The 18,814-nt window shown below is 28.9% G+C and overlaps 2 protein-coding genes across 2 annotated transcripts; one reads left to right on the top strand and one right to left on the bottom strand.

Moving 5' to 3' along the window:
- Nucleotides 1-9,370: 9,370 nt before the first annotated feature.
- Nucleotides 9,371-11,413, bottom strand: LOC108840689 (L-type lectin-domain containing receptor kinase I.7-like). Its single transcript, XM_057004203.1, has one exon. It carries the CDS (start codon nucleotides 11,354-11,356, stop codon nucleotides 9,371-9,373), a length of 1,986 nt encoding a protein of 661 aa, XP_056860183.1. The 5' UTR covers nucleotides 11,357-11,413.
- A 1,363-nt stretch (nucleotides 11,414-12,776) lies between these two features.
- Nucleotides 12,777-15,057, top strand: LOC108840370 (putative L-type lectin-domain containing receptor kinase I.10). Its single transcript, XM_018613203.2, has one exon. The coding sequence runs from the start codon at nucleotides 12,865-12,867 to the stop codon at nucleotides 14,899-14,901; it is 2,037 nt and encodes a 678-aa protein (XP_018468705.1). The 5' UTR covers nucleotides 12,777-12,864; the 3' UTR covers nucleotides 14,902-15,057.
- Nucleotides 15,058-18,814: the final 3,757 nt, after the last annotated feature.

The following is an 18,814-nucleotide window of genomic DNA, read 5'->3' as shown; positions in this document are numbered from 1 at the left end:
TGTTTTTCATTTGTATTTTGAATTTCAATTTCCGGTTTTCAGACCCGGGAATTTTTTTTTTTTTTTTTTTGACGGCAAACGGCTACCCGGGAATCTTTTTTATATCACGTTTTTGTTAGGTTATTTTAGGTAACTATTAATTAAATAATTTACATTAAATTGTATAGTTTCTTATTCACTTGTATTTTCTCAACAATTGATTTACTGTCTATTTTCGTCAACCTTCCCTTGTTTCCTCCATAAATATTTATCATCTGCGAATGAGTGAATCAAACCTAAATTTTCTTAAAGGAAAACAAATGTCAAATGAATATCAAAATACAGAAAAACATGTTATTAACCATCACAAAGGAAGTTGATAATTAGGCTTCATATTCTTTTGATTCTATCAATTGTCAATATTGTTGTTATATTTTCTTTAGAGTGGATAACACAGATATACACTTTTGTAGTTTCATATATCAACAAAGCACCTTTTAACATGGAGGACACTTTGTTTTTTTTTCTGTTTTTTGGACGAAATTATTTTTGAAATGAGTGAGTGAGAGGAAGCTTTTAGTTTTGAGACTGCAGAGTGAAGGTCTAAAGAAAATAATTAAATTTATATTGAAAAATGTCATCTAAATCATTAATTTTCAAATTTTGTTAAAATAAATGATCAACCTTTCAATAAACCAAAAAAATCATTTTTTTGTTGACATGCTATCATAATTATAATATTTCGTTCACAATATTGTTTTAGTCAACAATTATCTAATCTATTAAAATAAAGTCCTATTTTTATCTACCTACAAATAGTCTAGGTTGGTCCATTTAATTTATTTAATTTTTAGTATTTTGTATATAACAAACTTAGTTATTATTAAATATACACAATCTTAATATATTGTTTAAATAATTTCAAAATAAGATACCAAAAGATATTACCAATATCTTTTCTACTATTTCTTTTTGACAATATTTTTTAATATATTTTTATTTAAAATATAGATATTTAATGTTTTAATATGTATTTTAAATAATAAAAATTCGTAGTTATTTTTAAAGTTTATTATACATAAATATTAATTCATTTTTATTTATAAAATAAGAAATATCATTCTAAAATATTTATATATACATAATTCATATTCATAATTAAATTATTACAGTAAATAAAAAACATAAATAATTTGTATATTTAATATAATAGCTAAATTATCATATTAACATGTAATTTAATATATTCGAATTTAAAATAAAATATTAAATTTTGTGGACTGGAATATTATTTGATTATATAGTATATTGAATTATATATTATGATTTACAATTACAGTTTTTACAGCCTATTTCATAAAAATGTAAATGTTTATCAAGTATGAGATGGGTTGAACGCCATAATTAATTTATATTAAAATAAATATTTATTTAATATTATAATAAAATAAATTTTACAAATATAAGAAATAAAAAATTATATTATAGATACGGATCATGTTAGAATATAACACACCAGTTATTGTTCTATTTTATATCACATGCTAACATCTATAAAGTAACCATATATCATTTGGATTCAGATTATATTAGTTTGGTTCGAATATATCAGAAATTAAATCACAAATTTTAAAGAAAAACATAAGAATTAAATACTTATTTATATAGAGTTGGATATTTAAGATATTTAGTTAAAATTTAAATACTTATTCTAAATACCATTTCAAAATAAATATAGAAACAAATATTTGAAGGTCATATTTATGTTTCAAATATTTATACTTATGATTAATTTAGACATTCGGATCAGTTTTAGAATTTTCCGGATTTTCGGTTTTTTGGGCTATCCGTTGGAGTTTGACTAATAATACTTTGAGTTTGGATATGTTTTGTACCACCTTAAGAGATTTATTCAGGTATTTCTTACATTTTGGATCTGGTACGAATCGAGTTTTTAGTTTGGATTCGATTCAGAATTTTGATTATAGATATTATATTCAAACCTACTTTAAATAAAGATAAAATATGTTTATATAAATTTTCATTAAAAAATTAGTCCGCGTTTGAAAAACGCGGGTTAAAATCTAGTAGTTGATTAAAAGTATGTCTAAAATGAATTTTAAAACTGATGTCTTTTTGAAACAAATATAAATCAACATTTTCCAAAATAATAAATTTCAAATATGAAATATATATTTTAATAACTATCAAGCTAATAATTAAATTATAAATAAGAAATAAAAAACCAAAAATTTTAAAGTTATTCATTTTCTCAGAGTAAAATTTTCTATAATTTCTATTTATATCCTAAAATAATTAGATAATATATCATTAATTAAGCATTTAGTTATAAAATGATTTTGAAGAACTTTTATAATTTTTAAAGATCAATTTTTAACTATTTATATAATCTTATTTGGATTATATTTTATAATTTTACTGTATAAAAAATGTTAGTGAAATGTTATTTCAAATTTATATTCTCAACGAAAAGAATTATTCAAAATAAAATTTATATAGTTTCAATAAATGTGCTACAAGATGTCTTCTGCATTTTAATGAAAAATAAGTTTCATTAAAAACTGTTAATATCCAAAATGTTGCAACATCATTAGAATCATTAAGAATCTATATACCATTAATTTTATTCTTGTGAGAATAGAAAATATATTAATACTTACAGGAAACTAAAAAAATTTGACAGTAAAATTATGAAACATAATCAAATTAGGATTATATAATAGTTCAAAGTGACATAATTATCGTAAATAATTATAAATTTCTTTAATTTTTTTAATAAATAATTATTAAACTAAAGATATGTTAATTAACTATTTTAAAAATATAAGTGAAAATTATTTAATTTTTACTTTGAAGAAAATAATGAAAATTATATTTTATTTTATTCAATATTTATATTTAGAAAATTAGTCATACATAAGGCCTAGGCATTTCAGATATCAGTTTGGTTCAGTTCAGGTATTTCGGGTATCAGGTAGTTCTGCTCAGTCCGGTTCGATTCATATAATTTTGGGTTCAGTTTAGCTCGATAGTAAAACTTGAAACCGAAAAATACACGATAAAAATTGGTTCTTATTTGGTTCCGGTTCCGGTTTGGTTAGTTCGGATAGTTCGTAAAAAATATCAGTTATTTAAGGTACACTATCAAAAACTTAAATTGATTTAGATTAAAACTGGATATTTCAGATTACTTTAGATATTTCAGATAATATTATCCGAATAGTTTCAAATACTTTCGAGTAGTTCAAATACTTATATATATATATATATATATATATATATATGTATGTATGTATGTATAGTTATGTTAGGGTTGGGCTAAGAACCCGTATTCAAGAACCAAACCAAATTTGATCCAAAAAGTAGTTTTGAACCCGAACCAAAACTGAATAAATATCCGAACGGATTTCAAAATTTTAATATTTACAGAACTGAAACCGAACCACACCCGAACCGAAGTAGTTCGGGTACCCAAATATATCCTATATATATTAATTATATTTATATATAATGTATAATTAGTGCACAAAAATATTTAATGTATAATGAAAAAATTGAAATGTACAAGATACTTTTACGTTGTCCAAAATTCTTGAAAATATATAAAAGTAGTCAAAAGTACATGTCTGAAATAGCTTAAGTATACTCGAAACACCTAAAATACTTAAAATATCAATTGATCATCTATCCAAACATTCAAATCAAACCAATTTATATGTTAAGTTTGGATATTTGACATATATTTTCAAATTTATATGTAATATATTATTTTTATAAATTTTGAAAAATCTAAAGTATATAATGAATATTAAAATTTTTAAAAATAATTTAAATGTGTTATACGAATCGGAACCAAACCCAACCAAATTTTAGAAATACTCGGCTGAAATTTTTGACCTCGAAAACTCAAAACCAGAATGTCCACCCCTAGTATATATAATTAATATTCTTATATATTTGGATACCCATTCGGTTCTTGGTTCAGTTCCGATTCCGGTTCTTCCGTTCCGTTTTTTCGCTCAGGCCTATGAAGATACATGAAGATACATGATTTTAATGGATATAATCACATAACTATACTTTAAAAGGAAAATCGCATAAAACCTTGATATTGACACTTACTGACTTTAAACTTTGAAGATTTTTTACCAAGCTGTTCAAACATTCAAAGTGACATTTGTATCATAAAAAACTTTAAATTTGGTTTATTTTTCTATCAAGTAAAAAATTGACATGTTGTACAGGTAAATGTGATGATGTGTCAGTTTTTTTCAAAAAATTATTTATTTAATTAATAAAATCAATAGAAATTAAATAATATTCAGAAAATTAAATAAAAATCAGAAAAATAAATAAAATTTCAAAAATAAGTAAGATTAAATTAAATATATAAAATTAAATAAAAATTAAATAAAATTTCTGAAATTTTATTTAATTTCTGATTTTTTTATTTTCTGATATTTTATTTTATTTTCTGATTTTTTATTTAATTATCTGATTTTAGTTTAATTTTCTGATTTTTTACTGAAGTGCTAGTTGAAAAACTTCAAAATTTAAAGTGTGAGTATGTGTCATTTTCAAGGTGTTTTATACATTTTCCTTTGGTTTAAATGATTTTTTTTTATGAAATAACATAATCACCTCATACGAAGTTCAAGCTTCTGGAAAATCTATGATGCTTGACTGTCTTTACTCTATAACTGCCTCATGCGTTGAATGAAAGAGTGACAACAACTTGCTATAAATAAAGTTGAGAATAATTATTTATACATGATGAAACACTCGATATTAAGAATAATAAAGTTTCGAAAAGTAATTGCAAGAACTAGATTTTGACCCGGGCGTCCGCCCGGGTGGGTAGATTTTTCAAAAATATGTACCTATTTGTTTTTTATGTCAATATTAGGATTTGATAAAAAAATCAAATTTGAAGAACCGAACTGATCACAATCCGAAAGAGTAGTACCGAACTGGAACCGAAATTGATTAAATATCCAATTATTCAAACTTTTGATATTTAGAGAACCAAAATGAATCCAATCCGAACCGAATTATTTCGGATACCCAAATATATTTGAAAAAGATTTATATACTTATACATATTAATTATTTTTAGATTTAATGTATATAAAAACATCTAGAATACATACGATACTTTTAGGTTGGCTTAAGTACTTGAAAATATATACAAATAGTCAAAAACTAATATATAAAATAGTTAAACTATACTCAAAACACCAAAAATAGTTAAAAAATAATTATTGATTTTCGATCCAAATATTTAAACCAAACCAAATTATATGTTAACTTTAGGTATTCCAACATATGTTATTCAAATTTATATGTAATATAATATTTTGTTTATAGATTTGAGAAATTTAAAGTATATAATGAATTTCAAAGTTTTTAAAATATTAAATAGGTTATTCGAACCCGAACTGAACCCGCAAATATCTGAATAGAATTTGAACCGAAATTTAGAAATGTCTAAATGGGACTGAAATTTTTAACCCCGAAAACCCGAAAACCAAACAAATCGAAACCTAACCCGAATGGATACATAAAAACCCACCCCTAATCACTCTATATCATATATATATGTCATTGTATAATTAATCATATTTTATACTATACCATCATATAAGTAATCATATAATTAATAGTATTTTATATGTACTACCATATAAATAAGAATATATAATATTTTAAAAAATTAATGCGAAATATAAAAACCATAATTTAAGTTGGTGTCTTTGATTGGGATTCTTATTCTATTTTTCTTATATACATTGAAAACTTTTTTAATAACTATTATTGGAAAATATTTTAGTAAAAATAAAATTTTGAATATTTTAAATAATTTTTTGATATAACTATTATTATTTTGATTTAATATATGTATATAAAGTTTTAAATTTTTATTTTATGATTATTTTAGACAAATAATGTTATTAGATAATTAGATTAGTCTATTTTCGTATATGTTAAAGATGACCCAAATAGATAATTTTTCATAGTATAATAGACTTTCAATTTTTATTAATAACATAAGCTCATTTTTTTTTTAATATACTGTTATCCATGTTTGCAAAAAAATATTATTTTAGCTAAACTCTAAACACTAAACTCTAAACCCTTGGAATATCTTTTTACCCAACGGTTTAGGGTTTAGTGTTTAGGGTTTATGGTTTAGAGTTCAGTATGAACGGTTTTAATAGTATTAAAAAAAATTATAGCTACTACTGTTTTTTATTTATTTTTTATCTTTTTGTTTAAAAAACATATTTTACAAATTATGTTTCTTTTTTGAGAAAATCTGTATATAAAATAACTAATTTTTATTGGTTGGTATATATAACCCAAGAATTTCTCAAATTTAAATATCATATTAGTGATGGAAAAAGTTACAATAATGATAACCTTGGAAATATTTTAATAAGGCAAAAAAATAATACAAAGCAGAGTGATTGAATAAACTTAGAGATTGCATATTTAAAAGAGAAATCTTCTCTCTCTTTACACGTAGGAAAAAATATATGCAATTAAAATTTAGACACAATTAAGATATGTTTAGATTCTGTTTTTAAACCCAATAATGTCACGTGAATGTAAGTTAGATTGTTTAGGAAATTTTCAAAATCATAGTTTTCAAACCACTGGCATAAATATGTAATTTTTGTGCAAAACTCAGGAGAAAATACTATTTGTACTTCAGTTTTAATAGATTAGATATAAACAAAATATCAATCTTTTTATATTGTTCTACCGATCAAGCTTGAATGGAGAATGCAAAGAATGGACATGATGTGAGAGCATATGATGAAACAGTCGATGTTAAGAGAGGCGTAATTACATACACAAAAACATAGTTTATTAAACGCGCTACAAGATTTCTTCTGCATTTTAATGGAAAATTAAGTACACAAAAACATAGTTCAAAGATATGTTTTGTGAATAAAATAATAACTTAAATCAAAATAATTAAATTGTGCTATATTTATTGCCACTTAATTTTTTACTCCATATAATTATTTTACTTGATAAAAAACTCTTTCTATTTCACTTAGTTCATTTTTTATTAATTTATAAAATAAGTTAGACATGAACATTATCTGTCCATTTAGGTACATGTTCATCTCGGTATCATTTTTTTTGGTTTTGAAACCAAGTTCCGCTTGAATATTATAAACTTATGTGTGGATTTTGAGTTGAGTCATTCTGGATCTAGATAAATTCGGTTCTGATGTATATGAATCTAAAAATATCTAAATAACCAATGTATCTAAAACGGATTCAGATATTTGTAACCAAAATAGTCATATAACCTTATCTGATCCAGGTTTTTGAACATCGTTAGTTATATTATGATACATCTAAAATATATAACACTAATTATGAAAAATAAATATCGATGTATAAAAAAACTCTTTCTATTTCACTTAATTTAGCCAAACACATAGAAATAGTTTTTTTTATTAATTTATAAAATCATTTAGACATGAACATTATCTGTCCATTTAGATATATGTTATTCTTTTGGATATCGTTTTTTTTGTTTTGAAATCAAGTCCCGCTTGAATATTACTAACTTATGTGTGGATTTTGAGTTGGGCCATTTTGGATCTGGATGACTTCGGTTCTGATGTATGAAAACCTAAAAATATCTAAATAACCAATGTATCTAAAACGGGTTCGGATATTTGTAACTAAAATAGCCATATAATCTGATTCGGTCCAGGTCTTTTGAATATCATTAGTTATATTATTATACATTTAAAATATATAACATTAATCATAAAAAAATAAATATCGATGTATAAAAATATATTTCAGGGACCAATTTAAAAAAAAATAGTTGGTTCAGTTGAAATAAATATATTTAAAAAAATTTATATGAACTGAAAAAAATCAATATAAAAATACTGTACATTTGGATTCAAAATCATTTTTTAATAACAAACTACACAAATATATTGATTTGTATATAAATTTAAATTACAATGTAAATATTTAAGTAATATAGGAATATGTCACATTGTTTTAACAAAATATTAGGGGTGTTCAATCCGGATATCGGTTCGGTTTCGGTTCATTTTTTCGGTTTTTCGGTATTTCGGTTAGTAAAATACAACTACCATTCTAAATTCATATTTACATCGGTTCGGTTCGGTTTATATACTGTCGGTTTTCGGTTTATTTGGTTTTATACCAAAAAAACATAATTCTTTATTTTGTGATCATATTATATGAGTTTTAGAGTCATGTTGTCAATAGAGTCATTTATTAAAAAATATTATATGTTTAAATAAAAGAACAAAAAATAAAAAAAAATGCTTATACCATCTAATAAAATAATCAAATCTAGAATTAAAATCAAAGCTCAAAATTTTGAATAAAAGTAAACTAAAAACAAAACAGAAGCACGAAACACTAAAGAAAAATTTTCTACTCTTCCATATTTAGCGTTCATCAAATTCATGTTTCTTCGATTGAATACGAATCTCTGTTCATTTATAGATTAAAAAAAAGTTGTGAAGAATTTCTACTAATTATTGTCCATCAAATTTATAATCTTTATTTCAATTTAGTCAATGCTAAAATAAAACAAAAAGATCAAAAAGAAGACTAAAAAATAAGAAGCATCGGTTGCGATGAATTGTTATTTAAGTATACTTCAAATGTTTTACAAATCATGACTTCTTTATTACTGTAAAAATATGGTAATAGTTATTAGCAAACAAATTAACTTATGATTTTCATACGTCGTTATAAAATATATACATATTTACATGTTTCTATTTTTGATCGGTTTTATTCGGTTTATTCGGTTATATACCAAACCATATCCAAATCCTACGGTTTTTAGAAAATTACATACATTCGGTTTGTATGGTATATACCAAATCCAAACCATATTGTCTATTTCGGTTCGGTTCGGTTCGGTACGGTTCGGTTTTGCCATATTGAACAGCCCTACAAAATATCAATATAAAAGTATTGTACAATTGCGTTCGAAAATCATTTATTTTAACAACAAACCAAATAAATATGTTGACGGGAGAGGAAATAAAACAAAGCGAGAAAAACACATAGTTTACTAGATACATTCTATGTCTCGAATTTATTATAAATAAAGTTTTACTAAGATAAATACATTCAATAATTATAAACAAATAATATATACACTCGATGTTAAGAATAATAAAGTTTTGAAAAGTAATTGCAAGAATTTAAACAAAATATCAATCTTTTCATATCGTTCTACCAATCAAGCTTGAATGGAAAATGTAAAGAATGCACATGATGTGAGCATATGATGAAACAGTCGATGTTAAGAGAGGCCTAAGAAGAGGGAAGTTGTTAGCAACTTTCATCGTCCACTCCCGTAGACGAAAGAGTTGTTGGATGAGGAAGAAGAAAGTGTTAGTGAAGGAGGGAGCATGAGCTGTGCTGGTGGGGTGATAACTCCAATTCCGGGAGAATATGGCCAAAACTCTGGCAAAGCAAGGTTGCCATTTAAGTATTGCACCACTTGTTCCATGGTCGGTCTTGCATTTGGAGCAAGGTTTGCACAAAGCAAACCGACTTTCAGAACTCTCTCAACTTCCTTTGATGAGAATTCTGCCAACCTCGGATCAACAGCATCAGTCAAAGAAGATATTTTCCAGCAGTCACAAACCCATTTGATCAGAAACCGCTTTGCAGCCGACAAGCCAGGTTCCACAGGTCTCCTCCCACAGCTTACTTCAAGCAAGAAAACACCAAAGGCATATACGTCAGTTCCAGTGGAAGGTCCCATTGACGTAAGCTCAGGTGCCATGTAACCAACAGTTCCAACTGCAGCTGTTGTGGTGGTTGGATCAGTCCCTCTTTCATATAACCTAGACATACCAAAATCTCCCAACCTTCCATTAAACTCTGCGTCCAACATAACGTTAGAAGCTTTGATATCTCTGTGTATAACAACTTGGTCAGCTTCTGTGTGTAAGTAGCTAAGAGCTAACGCAATGTCATTGAGAATGGCAAATCTTCTCCACCAGGGGAGAGTCGATCTATCAGGACTATTAAACAAGTAATGGTCAAGACTACCGTTAGGCATGTACTCAGAGACCAATAACAACTCATGTTTCCTCCTGCAATACCCAAGAAGTGGCACCAAGCTCCTGTGTTTTAGCCTCCTCATGCAAACGATCTCAGCGACAAACTGCTTCATACCTTCCTCACCGTCATGTGACACTCTTTTCACAGCCACTTCTCTCAGCTCTAGTGTTCCTTTGTAGACTTCACCAAAACCTCCTCTCCCAAGAAACTCGTTTCTACTGAACCCTTTAGTTGCTTTGTACAGAGACTTATATGAATACCTGAATGGACCATATTCCTTCTCCCATTCCTCTCTTACTTCGGCGTACAAGTTCTTCCTATACATGTAAGCTGCTCCAGTGAGAAGACCCAAAACTAAGAAAGCTATTAAACCAAGCAGAGCATCAAGCACCAGAGTTGTAGACTTGATTTTAGTGTGAGTGTGGGGAACTCTGGGGAGCTTTGAGACGTCAATCTTCTGAAGAGACGCCATGCTTTTGCTGAAACTCCACCCGAGTACGTACTGGTAGGCCATGGTCGACCCGGTTGCACCGGAAAACCCAACAAACATTCTTCTACCTTGCACAATCTCGGTAAGATTGACTGACGTTGATGACAGAAGAGGTCGGCTTGGTTTCTGGTTCCCAAGAGGAGCCAATGAGACGTTGAGTGTGGTTCCTTCGTAATCCACCCAAACCTGAAGAGGATGTACACTTAATAGTTTGATGTCTATGTTTCTACCTTCCTTGTCTGAAAAATAAGATGCGTTGGCAGAGACCACAGACTTTGCACTGTTCACATCAATCCCAACGTGATTGTCACTGATGTCAAGCACATCCGGTGCTAAAGCTATATCAAGCTCAACAGCCAGCACACGCGTGGAAGCAGAACCGTTTGCGTTGAAAAGACCGAAGAATCTACTAGGTTCCGCGCCTGTGAAATCGGTGGAGTGAGAGACAAAGAAGGCTATGCCGTGGCCACTGGTATCACCTACAGGGAGCAGCGCACACACGAAATGTGTGGAGAAAGAGACTGGCTCGGATGAGTTGAAGTCGATGGGCTCCTGAAGGAAAGCATGGCCTATTTGCGTTGCTGTTGCATTTGTTAGTTGCAGGACATGTTTTTTTGGGAGGATTATTGCACTGCCGTCAAGATGAAGACGACGATGACCTCCTTGGTCAAAGCCGTTGTAGACAAACGTTGTTGTGTCTTGTTGGAATGATGGGCAAACACAGTATAGCACTAAGATGATTCCTGGAAGCAACCCTCGAGTCATTGGTAATGAAACAAGAGAGAGTTTTGTTTCTTCCTTTTTTTTGCTTTCTCTGCTCCAAATGGTTGTAGTAGAGAAGACCCATTGAAGATTGATGAATGACATCAAAGTTAAATATTGATAGAATGATTTAGAATCTTCTAAGGTATAATGCCTTTTCCTTGGTTAGACTTTAAAACACATGTCCTAGTCAACACAGCAATGGATTTGAGTATTGACTTCAAAGTCAACTCACTAAACTTACAAGTTAACGAATAACACGTCTCCTCTATATATAATATGTATATGTTATACGTCAGATATCATTGTTTTTTTTTTTTGTTGATAAAGTCAAATATCATTGTTAAGATCAACTTTTAAGGAAGAACAGTATTCATACCAGAGTATAACCTTCCTCAAATTTGACTTGAACATTAATAAATGAGGAAGAAAAATCTTCAATAACGTGCTCTACAGTATCAAAAGTATTCATAACTAGAAGAATCACATAAGAGATTTGCTTAGTTTACTCCACAGCAATTTCAAAAAAAAAGAAAAATATATTATTTTCCCATTCTTGAGTATGTGATGACCATAGGTCCATAACCATAGAAAAAATCTAGAATTCATTTTTCCATTCAATTAGTATATTTAATAACCATGATGCATATGCGAGTTATTAGCTACCTTGTATCTAGATTTAGAAAAAATATCTAAATCTGAAAATATAAACTGAACCTAATCCAAAATGAAAACTAGAATGAAATACAGAATTTGAAAATTGAATCAAGCCAAACAAATCAATAGAAATGACATACACTTTTTTATGCTCCTCATTTAATGTTTGTATTAACTTGCTATGTTATTCTTCTTATCATATTGTAATATGTTTATATGGCCCTTTAGCGATGTAAGGTCATGGAAAATTATTGTACAGTTGTTATCATCTATATACATTGGTTTGCATGGTATATGCATCTTTAGTTGTTTTCAGTCAATAAAATATACGTTGGATCAGCTTTTTCATCATGTAATTTAGAAGTAGTGAACTTTCAATATTTTCTGCATTTGGCTATTATTTCGATTCTTGTAGCCATAAAACTATGTATGTATGATGAAGACCATGTTCCTGAATGTATAAACTAGTTCCAAGTTAAACAAGTAGGAGTAAATTCCAACGAATGGTAATGCAATCTAGTTCAAGACATAACTAGTGTTTTAAATTTTTGTTTGACCCGTTAATATATACCGTTTGTGAGTGCATCACATGCATCATTGCGTAGTCTTTTATGTCATCATATATGTTCAAATATTGTGTCAGATGAAGAATCTTTATTGTTAATTTATCCCATACTATACTAGCATTAAAGAAGTCCAGTTTGTAAAGGGAATAAATGGCGAATGGTTTTTGATCCTAATATTCGCTTTGGATATAAACAAATAATACTTTACACTTGCATCACTAAAACACTAGCTCACATCCTTCTTTGTTCTTTCAAAACAGATCCAAACTCTTTAGTTCATCATCAGCAATGACTTATGGATTGCTTCAGAAGATCCTGGTGATCACTTGTTTTCATCTGATTTATCTATCAAGTCATCAAGAGTTAAACTTTGTCTATGAGAGTTTTGGACGGCAAGAAAATCTTTATTTTGATGGATCTGCAACAGTTCTCCCCAATGGATTACTGCAGCTTACAAACGCTTCAGACCATCAAATGGCTCATGTTTTCTACAAGAAACCAATCGGTCTCAATTCTTCTAAGCCACTCTCTTTCTCAACACACTTCGTTTGTGCTCTGGTGCCTCGGCCAGGGTTTGAAGGTGGTCACGGCATGGCCTTTGTAGTATCTCCTTCTATGGATTTCTCACACGCTGAGTCAGATAGGTACTTGGGGGTTTTCAACGTCTCGAAAAATGGATCTCCATCTTCTGATGTGCTTGCTGTTGAGCTTGACACTATTTGGAATCCAGATTTTGAAGACATTGATAACAATCATGTGGGGGTTGATGTGCACAGTCCTTTGTCTGTAGGAATAGCTTCAGCTTCTTATTATTCAGACATAAAGGGTAAGAACGAAAGCATAAACCTCCTGAGTGGAAAACCAATACAGGTCTGGGTGGATTATGAAGACACTCTGCTTAATGTGTCAATAGCTCCTCTTGAAGTCCAGAAGCCAAGTCAGCCTCTTTTGTCACAAGCCATCAATCTTACAGAGATTTTTCCTAACAGTTCAAGACTTTTTGTTGGGTTCTCTGCAGCAACAGGGACAGCTACTAGTTATCAATACATTCTTTCATGGAGTTTTTGCACAAACGGAGGATCTTTGCAGCAACTTGACATCTCAACACTCTCTAAAGTTCCTCAACCAAGAGCTGGACATAAGAATCATTCTCAACTAATCATTTTCCTGCTTGGTTTTCTGGCTACCATGGGCTTGGGTGTTCTCATAGGAGTGTATCTTTTTAGGAGGTGCAAGTACGCAGAAGTAACTGAAGAATGGGAAAAAGAGTTTGGTGCACACCGGTTCTCTTATGAGTCCTTATACAAAGCAACAAAAGGGTTCAACAAGGATGGTTTTCTTGGAAAAGGAGGTTTTGGAGAAGTATACAGAGGAACTCTCTTCCTAAGCAGAGAAATAGCTGTGAAGAGAATGTCACATAATGATGATCAAGGTGTGAAGCAGTTTGTGTCTGAAGTGGTGAGCATGAGATGTCTGAAACACAGGAATCTTGTTCCACTTCTTGGGTATTGCAGGAGAAAGAATGAGCTTCTTCTGGTCTCTGAGTACATGCCCAACGGTAGTCTTGACGAGCATTTGTTTGATGACCAGAAACCAGTACTTTCTTGGCAGCAAAGACTTGTAATAGTTAGGGGAATAGCCTCTGCTCTCTGTTACCTGCATACAGGTGCTGACCAAGTTGTTCTGCACAGAGATATCAAAGCGTCAAACATTATGTTGGATGCTGAGTTCAACGGAAGGCTAGGAGATTTTGGAATGGCTAGGTTTCATGACCATGGAGAGTATGCATGCCCAACAGGAGCTGTTGGAACTATAGGGTACATGGCTCCTGAGATAATTGATATGGTGGCTTCCACTGGAACAGATGTGTATGCCTTTGGTGTTTTCATGCTTGAAGTAACTTGTGGGAGGAGACCTGTGGAACCACAGTTACAATGTGAGAAAAGAGTTCTGGTGAAATGGGTTTGTGAGTGCTGGAAAAGGGATGCTTTGCTTGATGCTATTGACCCTAGATTGGGAGATGAGTTCTTACCAGAGGAAGTTGAGATGGTTATGAAACTTGGTTTGCTATGTTCAAATATTGTGCCAGAGTCAAGGCCTACGATGGAGCATGTGGTTCTATACTTAAACAACAGCCTACCTTTGCCAGATATCTCACCATATGCTGTGGGGTTTAGCAGTCATTCTTCGGTTCTGATCGATGCAGCCTCTCTTGTAGCTTCAAGGAGCTGGTCAGCTTCCTCGGTATCTTCTTCCTCAGCCAATATAGTTGTGGAAAAGAAGAACTTCAGATCCTCTCTCTCTAGCTTCAACAGCCTTTGGTAGTCAGAGGTAAACACCCTATGTACATAGCAGAAAACAGATCTTCTTAGCTTTCAAGATTGTTTTATCTCTCACACTTTGTCCAAGAGCAATGAATTTCTTAGAAAGTAACTTGTAGTCTTATCAACACCTGTATATATAGTTTCTTGCTTTTGTCCACATCCATTTACAAACTGTTTTGAAGCTATTAGTACAACTATATGGACTTTAATTGTTTGAAAGAACACTAAGATCATCCTACAAGTATATATACAATTTGTATTTGTGGTTCTGATTTTGCCATCCTACTTATATAATTAAAAAAAAATTATATAATAGCAATTGAATTCATTATTAATGAGATCACTACAAGTTTCAGACCATAGTCTTCAAATAATGCAGAAATGAATAAATAAAAAAGACAGAACAAGAACATAGTACTGACACTTAAGCAACAAGTTATCCATTTGTGAGAAGTTTGGAGTTGTTCCTTCCTTCAATCTCCAAATGAGTTGACATTGGACTTTTTGGAATCACAATTTTAATCTCGATCTCACCTGTATCACCAGAAGGAAGAGGGGATGATGAAGAAGATACAGTGACAACTTTTGTGAGATCATTCTCGTTGGATGGTTTTGGTGATAGAACAATCCACATGAGGTTGTAACCTCTAGTCTTATAAAGTAATATGATAGCAGAAGTGACCAGAAGTTGGATCATCCAAGGTAACGTTATGAGCAATGTTCCTGATACCGAAAAGAATTTGATGTAACCGAAGTTATGTCTTTTCGTGGTTGAGAGAGTGAAGAAAGCGATTCCAACGAGAGTTATCCAGAGAGAATGGGCTAGGATTTATCTGAAAGGAAGACCTCTGTTTTTCATGTTTGCTCTCGTCGTTCTACTCTCATTGAAAAAAGTTGTTAGAGAGATTTTCTCTACAAAATAAATTTGGTTGAATGTTTTATATATGGAAAGCAATAAATCGATAAGTGTCAGGTGGATAAAATTTTAATTAGAAACTTCATAAACTAAAAATGACCATTACACCGTCTTTGTTTCGACGAGAGTTTCAACTATATTCAGATTTCTTATTACAAAAGTTTGTGATGTAAAATTTAGTCCGTAAATTTGTTTGCTGTAGATATATAGACTGTAGCAGTATAATTAAATAGGAAAAAGTAAAGATATTAGGAATATACTTCTACGGCCATATATTGTTTCTAGTTTCTACAGCACAAAAAAATGGTTTTATGTAAATAAAGAGTTCCATTTTAATTTTTTTTTGTAATAGCTTTAAAAATTGACTTAAAGTTTGACTAACAATTTTAAAGGATGCAGATAAAAGTTAAATCTAAATCATGTATCTACAGCCCAACCAATCAACTCTTAGAAGTTTGATGTTTATCCATTAAGCTTATCGTTCATATAATCAAATGATGAAGAAAAATAAACACCTGAGAGTAGAAAGATATTTAACATGAAGCTTTTTTTTTTTTTTTAATTTAACATGAAGCTTATCGTTCATATAATTAGATGTCCTAGTCGCACTATATAATTCAATATATATTTATAAATTACAGGTTTTAGTTTTGAGTGAACTAATTAGATCATTTATTTCAATTTTTTTTTAATGTAGATAGCCTAAATAAAGATTTTGGAGGTTGCAGATTAAAAAAGATTTTTTTATTTATTTTTCTTTTACAAATTTGGGAGTTTATACTTATGTATTTTTTTCAAAAAATTGAAAATAAAACCAATGTTTCATTTGCTTTAGCCCATAATCATCTCTACATATAATTTTGTGTATGTATCTTTCACATGATTTTGTATAATTTTTAAAATATTTGTTCTTCAAATTTCTTGTTTATACTTGATTATAATATATATATTCGTGTTTTGTTTATCCATATTTTATCATTTAGATACATGCCTTCTGAATTAGTCTCTTTGTTTCTGAAAAATGTCAACATTGCAACTTCGAGATTAATATTTATTACAAGTGCATTGATTTTATAAATAATTTTTATTTATCTCAAATATTATTGGTTGAATCTATGCAATTAATAAAAATGTCAAATTATTCTAATTATTCTTTTTAATTTGTGTGAAAATTTTCAAAATAACATTTTTATGAAACAAATAGAGCATTAGTTTAAGTTTTATGAATTAATTATGTTACTATTAGTAGTTTAAATGTTATTTTTTTCTAGTTGTTTCGATATGCTAAATGGAAGGACATGTGGACAAGTTATACAAGAGATTCAAAATAATCTTGAGATCAAAACAAAATCACAGCTTTTCCACTTGTTCCATAAAAATATGTAGGGATTTGGGTTATTTTGGCTATTATTTCCTTTTTTTTATGGAATACCATTATGCTTTTATTTCTCTTTCTTTTCTTTTTATTTTTTATCTAAAAGATGAAATAAAATAAAATTTTGTTTTTTATATATATCTTCTTTTTGTTAATTATTTAATTTTATATAATATTTTCAGTGGATTTGAATACATATGCATTATTTATCTCTTTTTAATTCTTCGTTTGGTATCTAAGTACATGATCTCTGCATTTAAATCTTTGGCTTACAATGCCAACACAGGTTTTGAATTTATGTTTGTATATTTATGTATAGATTAGTCAGATACATTGTCATTTTTACAAAGAATGAAAAAATTACAAAATATACATTCTAAATTTTTGAAGAAAAATGTGATCGGGTGCGAGTACATCCATGTGGTTAACATATGGTTGACGAAAATCATAAACAAAAAAAAGTCTAGAAATATATGACATAGATAGTTATGTTGTATAACATCTGGTAAAAATAATCATAGATAACTTATGTTATGAACAAATTATCGTGGATAAAAAATATGATTTAAATATGATATGTAATAAACATAGAATTTTCAACTCAATCTTCGACTCAGTAGCATTCAAGAGATAATTGGTGTTTACTTCAGATTTTTTCTCAAGGTCAATTTTACTCAAAATATACAATTTCAAATTTTGTGGTAATTCTTTTTTGAAATAATGTTCCAATAAAAATATGAATATATAATAGAATAATTTTATTCAAAATATAATATACGATTTCAAGTTATAGTTTCATTCCGTGTATGGCACGATTTATTACCTAGTGTTATCTATTATTAATGTATTGCCATTCAAGTATCTGAGACTCAAATCCTCATCATAAATAACATTTTATCATCTTGTTAAGTTTCTTCTATAAAAGATTATTATTTTTTTCAATTTTTTTAATATTAACTTTGTTATAACCTATATATGAGGACAATTTTCCTAAAATACAGTAAATTAAGTTTATTTTAACCAAAATAGATATGTAAATATAAATTAATGATTAGAAAAGAAATTCTATTTTCAAAATTTCATTTAAATTCTTATTAAAATTGTTTTTAAAATTGTTATTTTAAATTTTACATATTAGTTATTATTATTTTATATACTAGCCCTCTCTAAGAATGAGAAGTAGAAATTAACCCAAAATTTGGAATCAAGATTTATTGAGACCAAATTTTAAAACTGGATTTTGCTCATAAACAGAAGTAATAACCAGTTTATGGTTGATAAAAATGGTAAAAGTAAACCGTATCAATGCTTTGTGATTTATAAACCAAGCGTTGACTATAATACCAAAAACAAGTGATTAATTGAAATTTTGGATTATAGATATTTTTATCTTTTTGATAAAATTTATTTTGATAATTTTAATTTTAATATATTATAACTAAGATAAAAAGTTATTATTATAATATAAAAAATTCTCATTAAATAATAAATATTTAATAACCCATGAGTCGATTGGCAATATCCCAATAAAAAAAATCATGAAGCCCATGATTGATATCTTGTTGTTGGTATTCAATGCCATCACTATACAGGTTCACATCCCAAGTAAACAGAACAAATAAC

This window comes from Raphanus sativus, chromosome 2, assembly GCF_000801105.2.
Source record: "Raphanus sativus cultivar WK10039 chromosome 2, ASM80110v3, whole genome shotgun sequence".
Lineage (NCBI taxonomy): Eukaryota > Viridiplantae > Streptophyta > Magnoliopsida > Brassicales > Brassicaceae > Raphanus > Raphanus sativus.
Note: the sequence above shows the minus strand (reverse complement) of the source record. Positions and strands in the feature narration are given on the sequence as shown.

What these genes read in the sequence shown, in the direction of transcription:
- LOC108840689 (XM_057004203.1), bottom strand. Translation starts at nt 11,356, where the DNA reads ATGACTCGAGGGTTGCTTCCAGGAATCATCTTAGTGCTATACTGTGTT.
- LOC108840370 (XM_018613203.2), top strand. Translation starts at nt 12,865, where the DNA reads ATGACTTATGGATTGCTTCAGAAGATCCTGGTGATCACTTGTTTTCAT.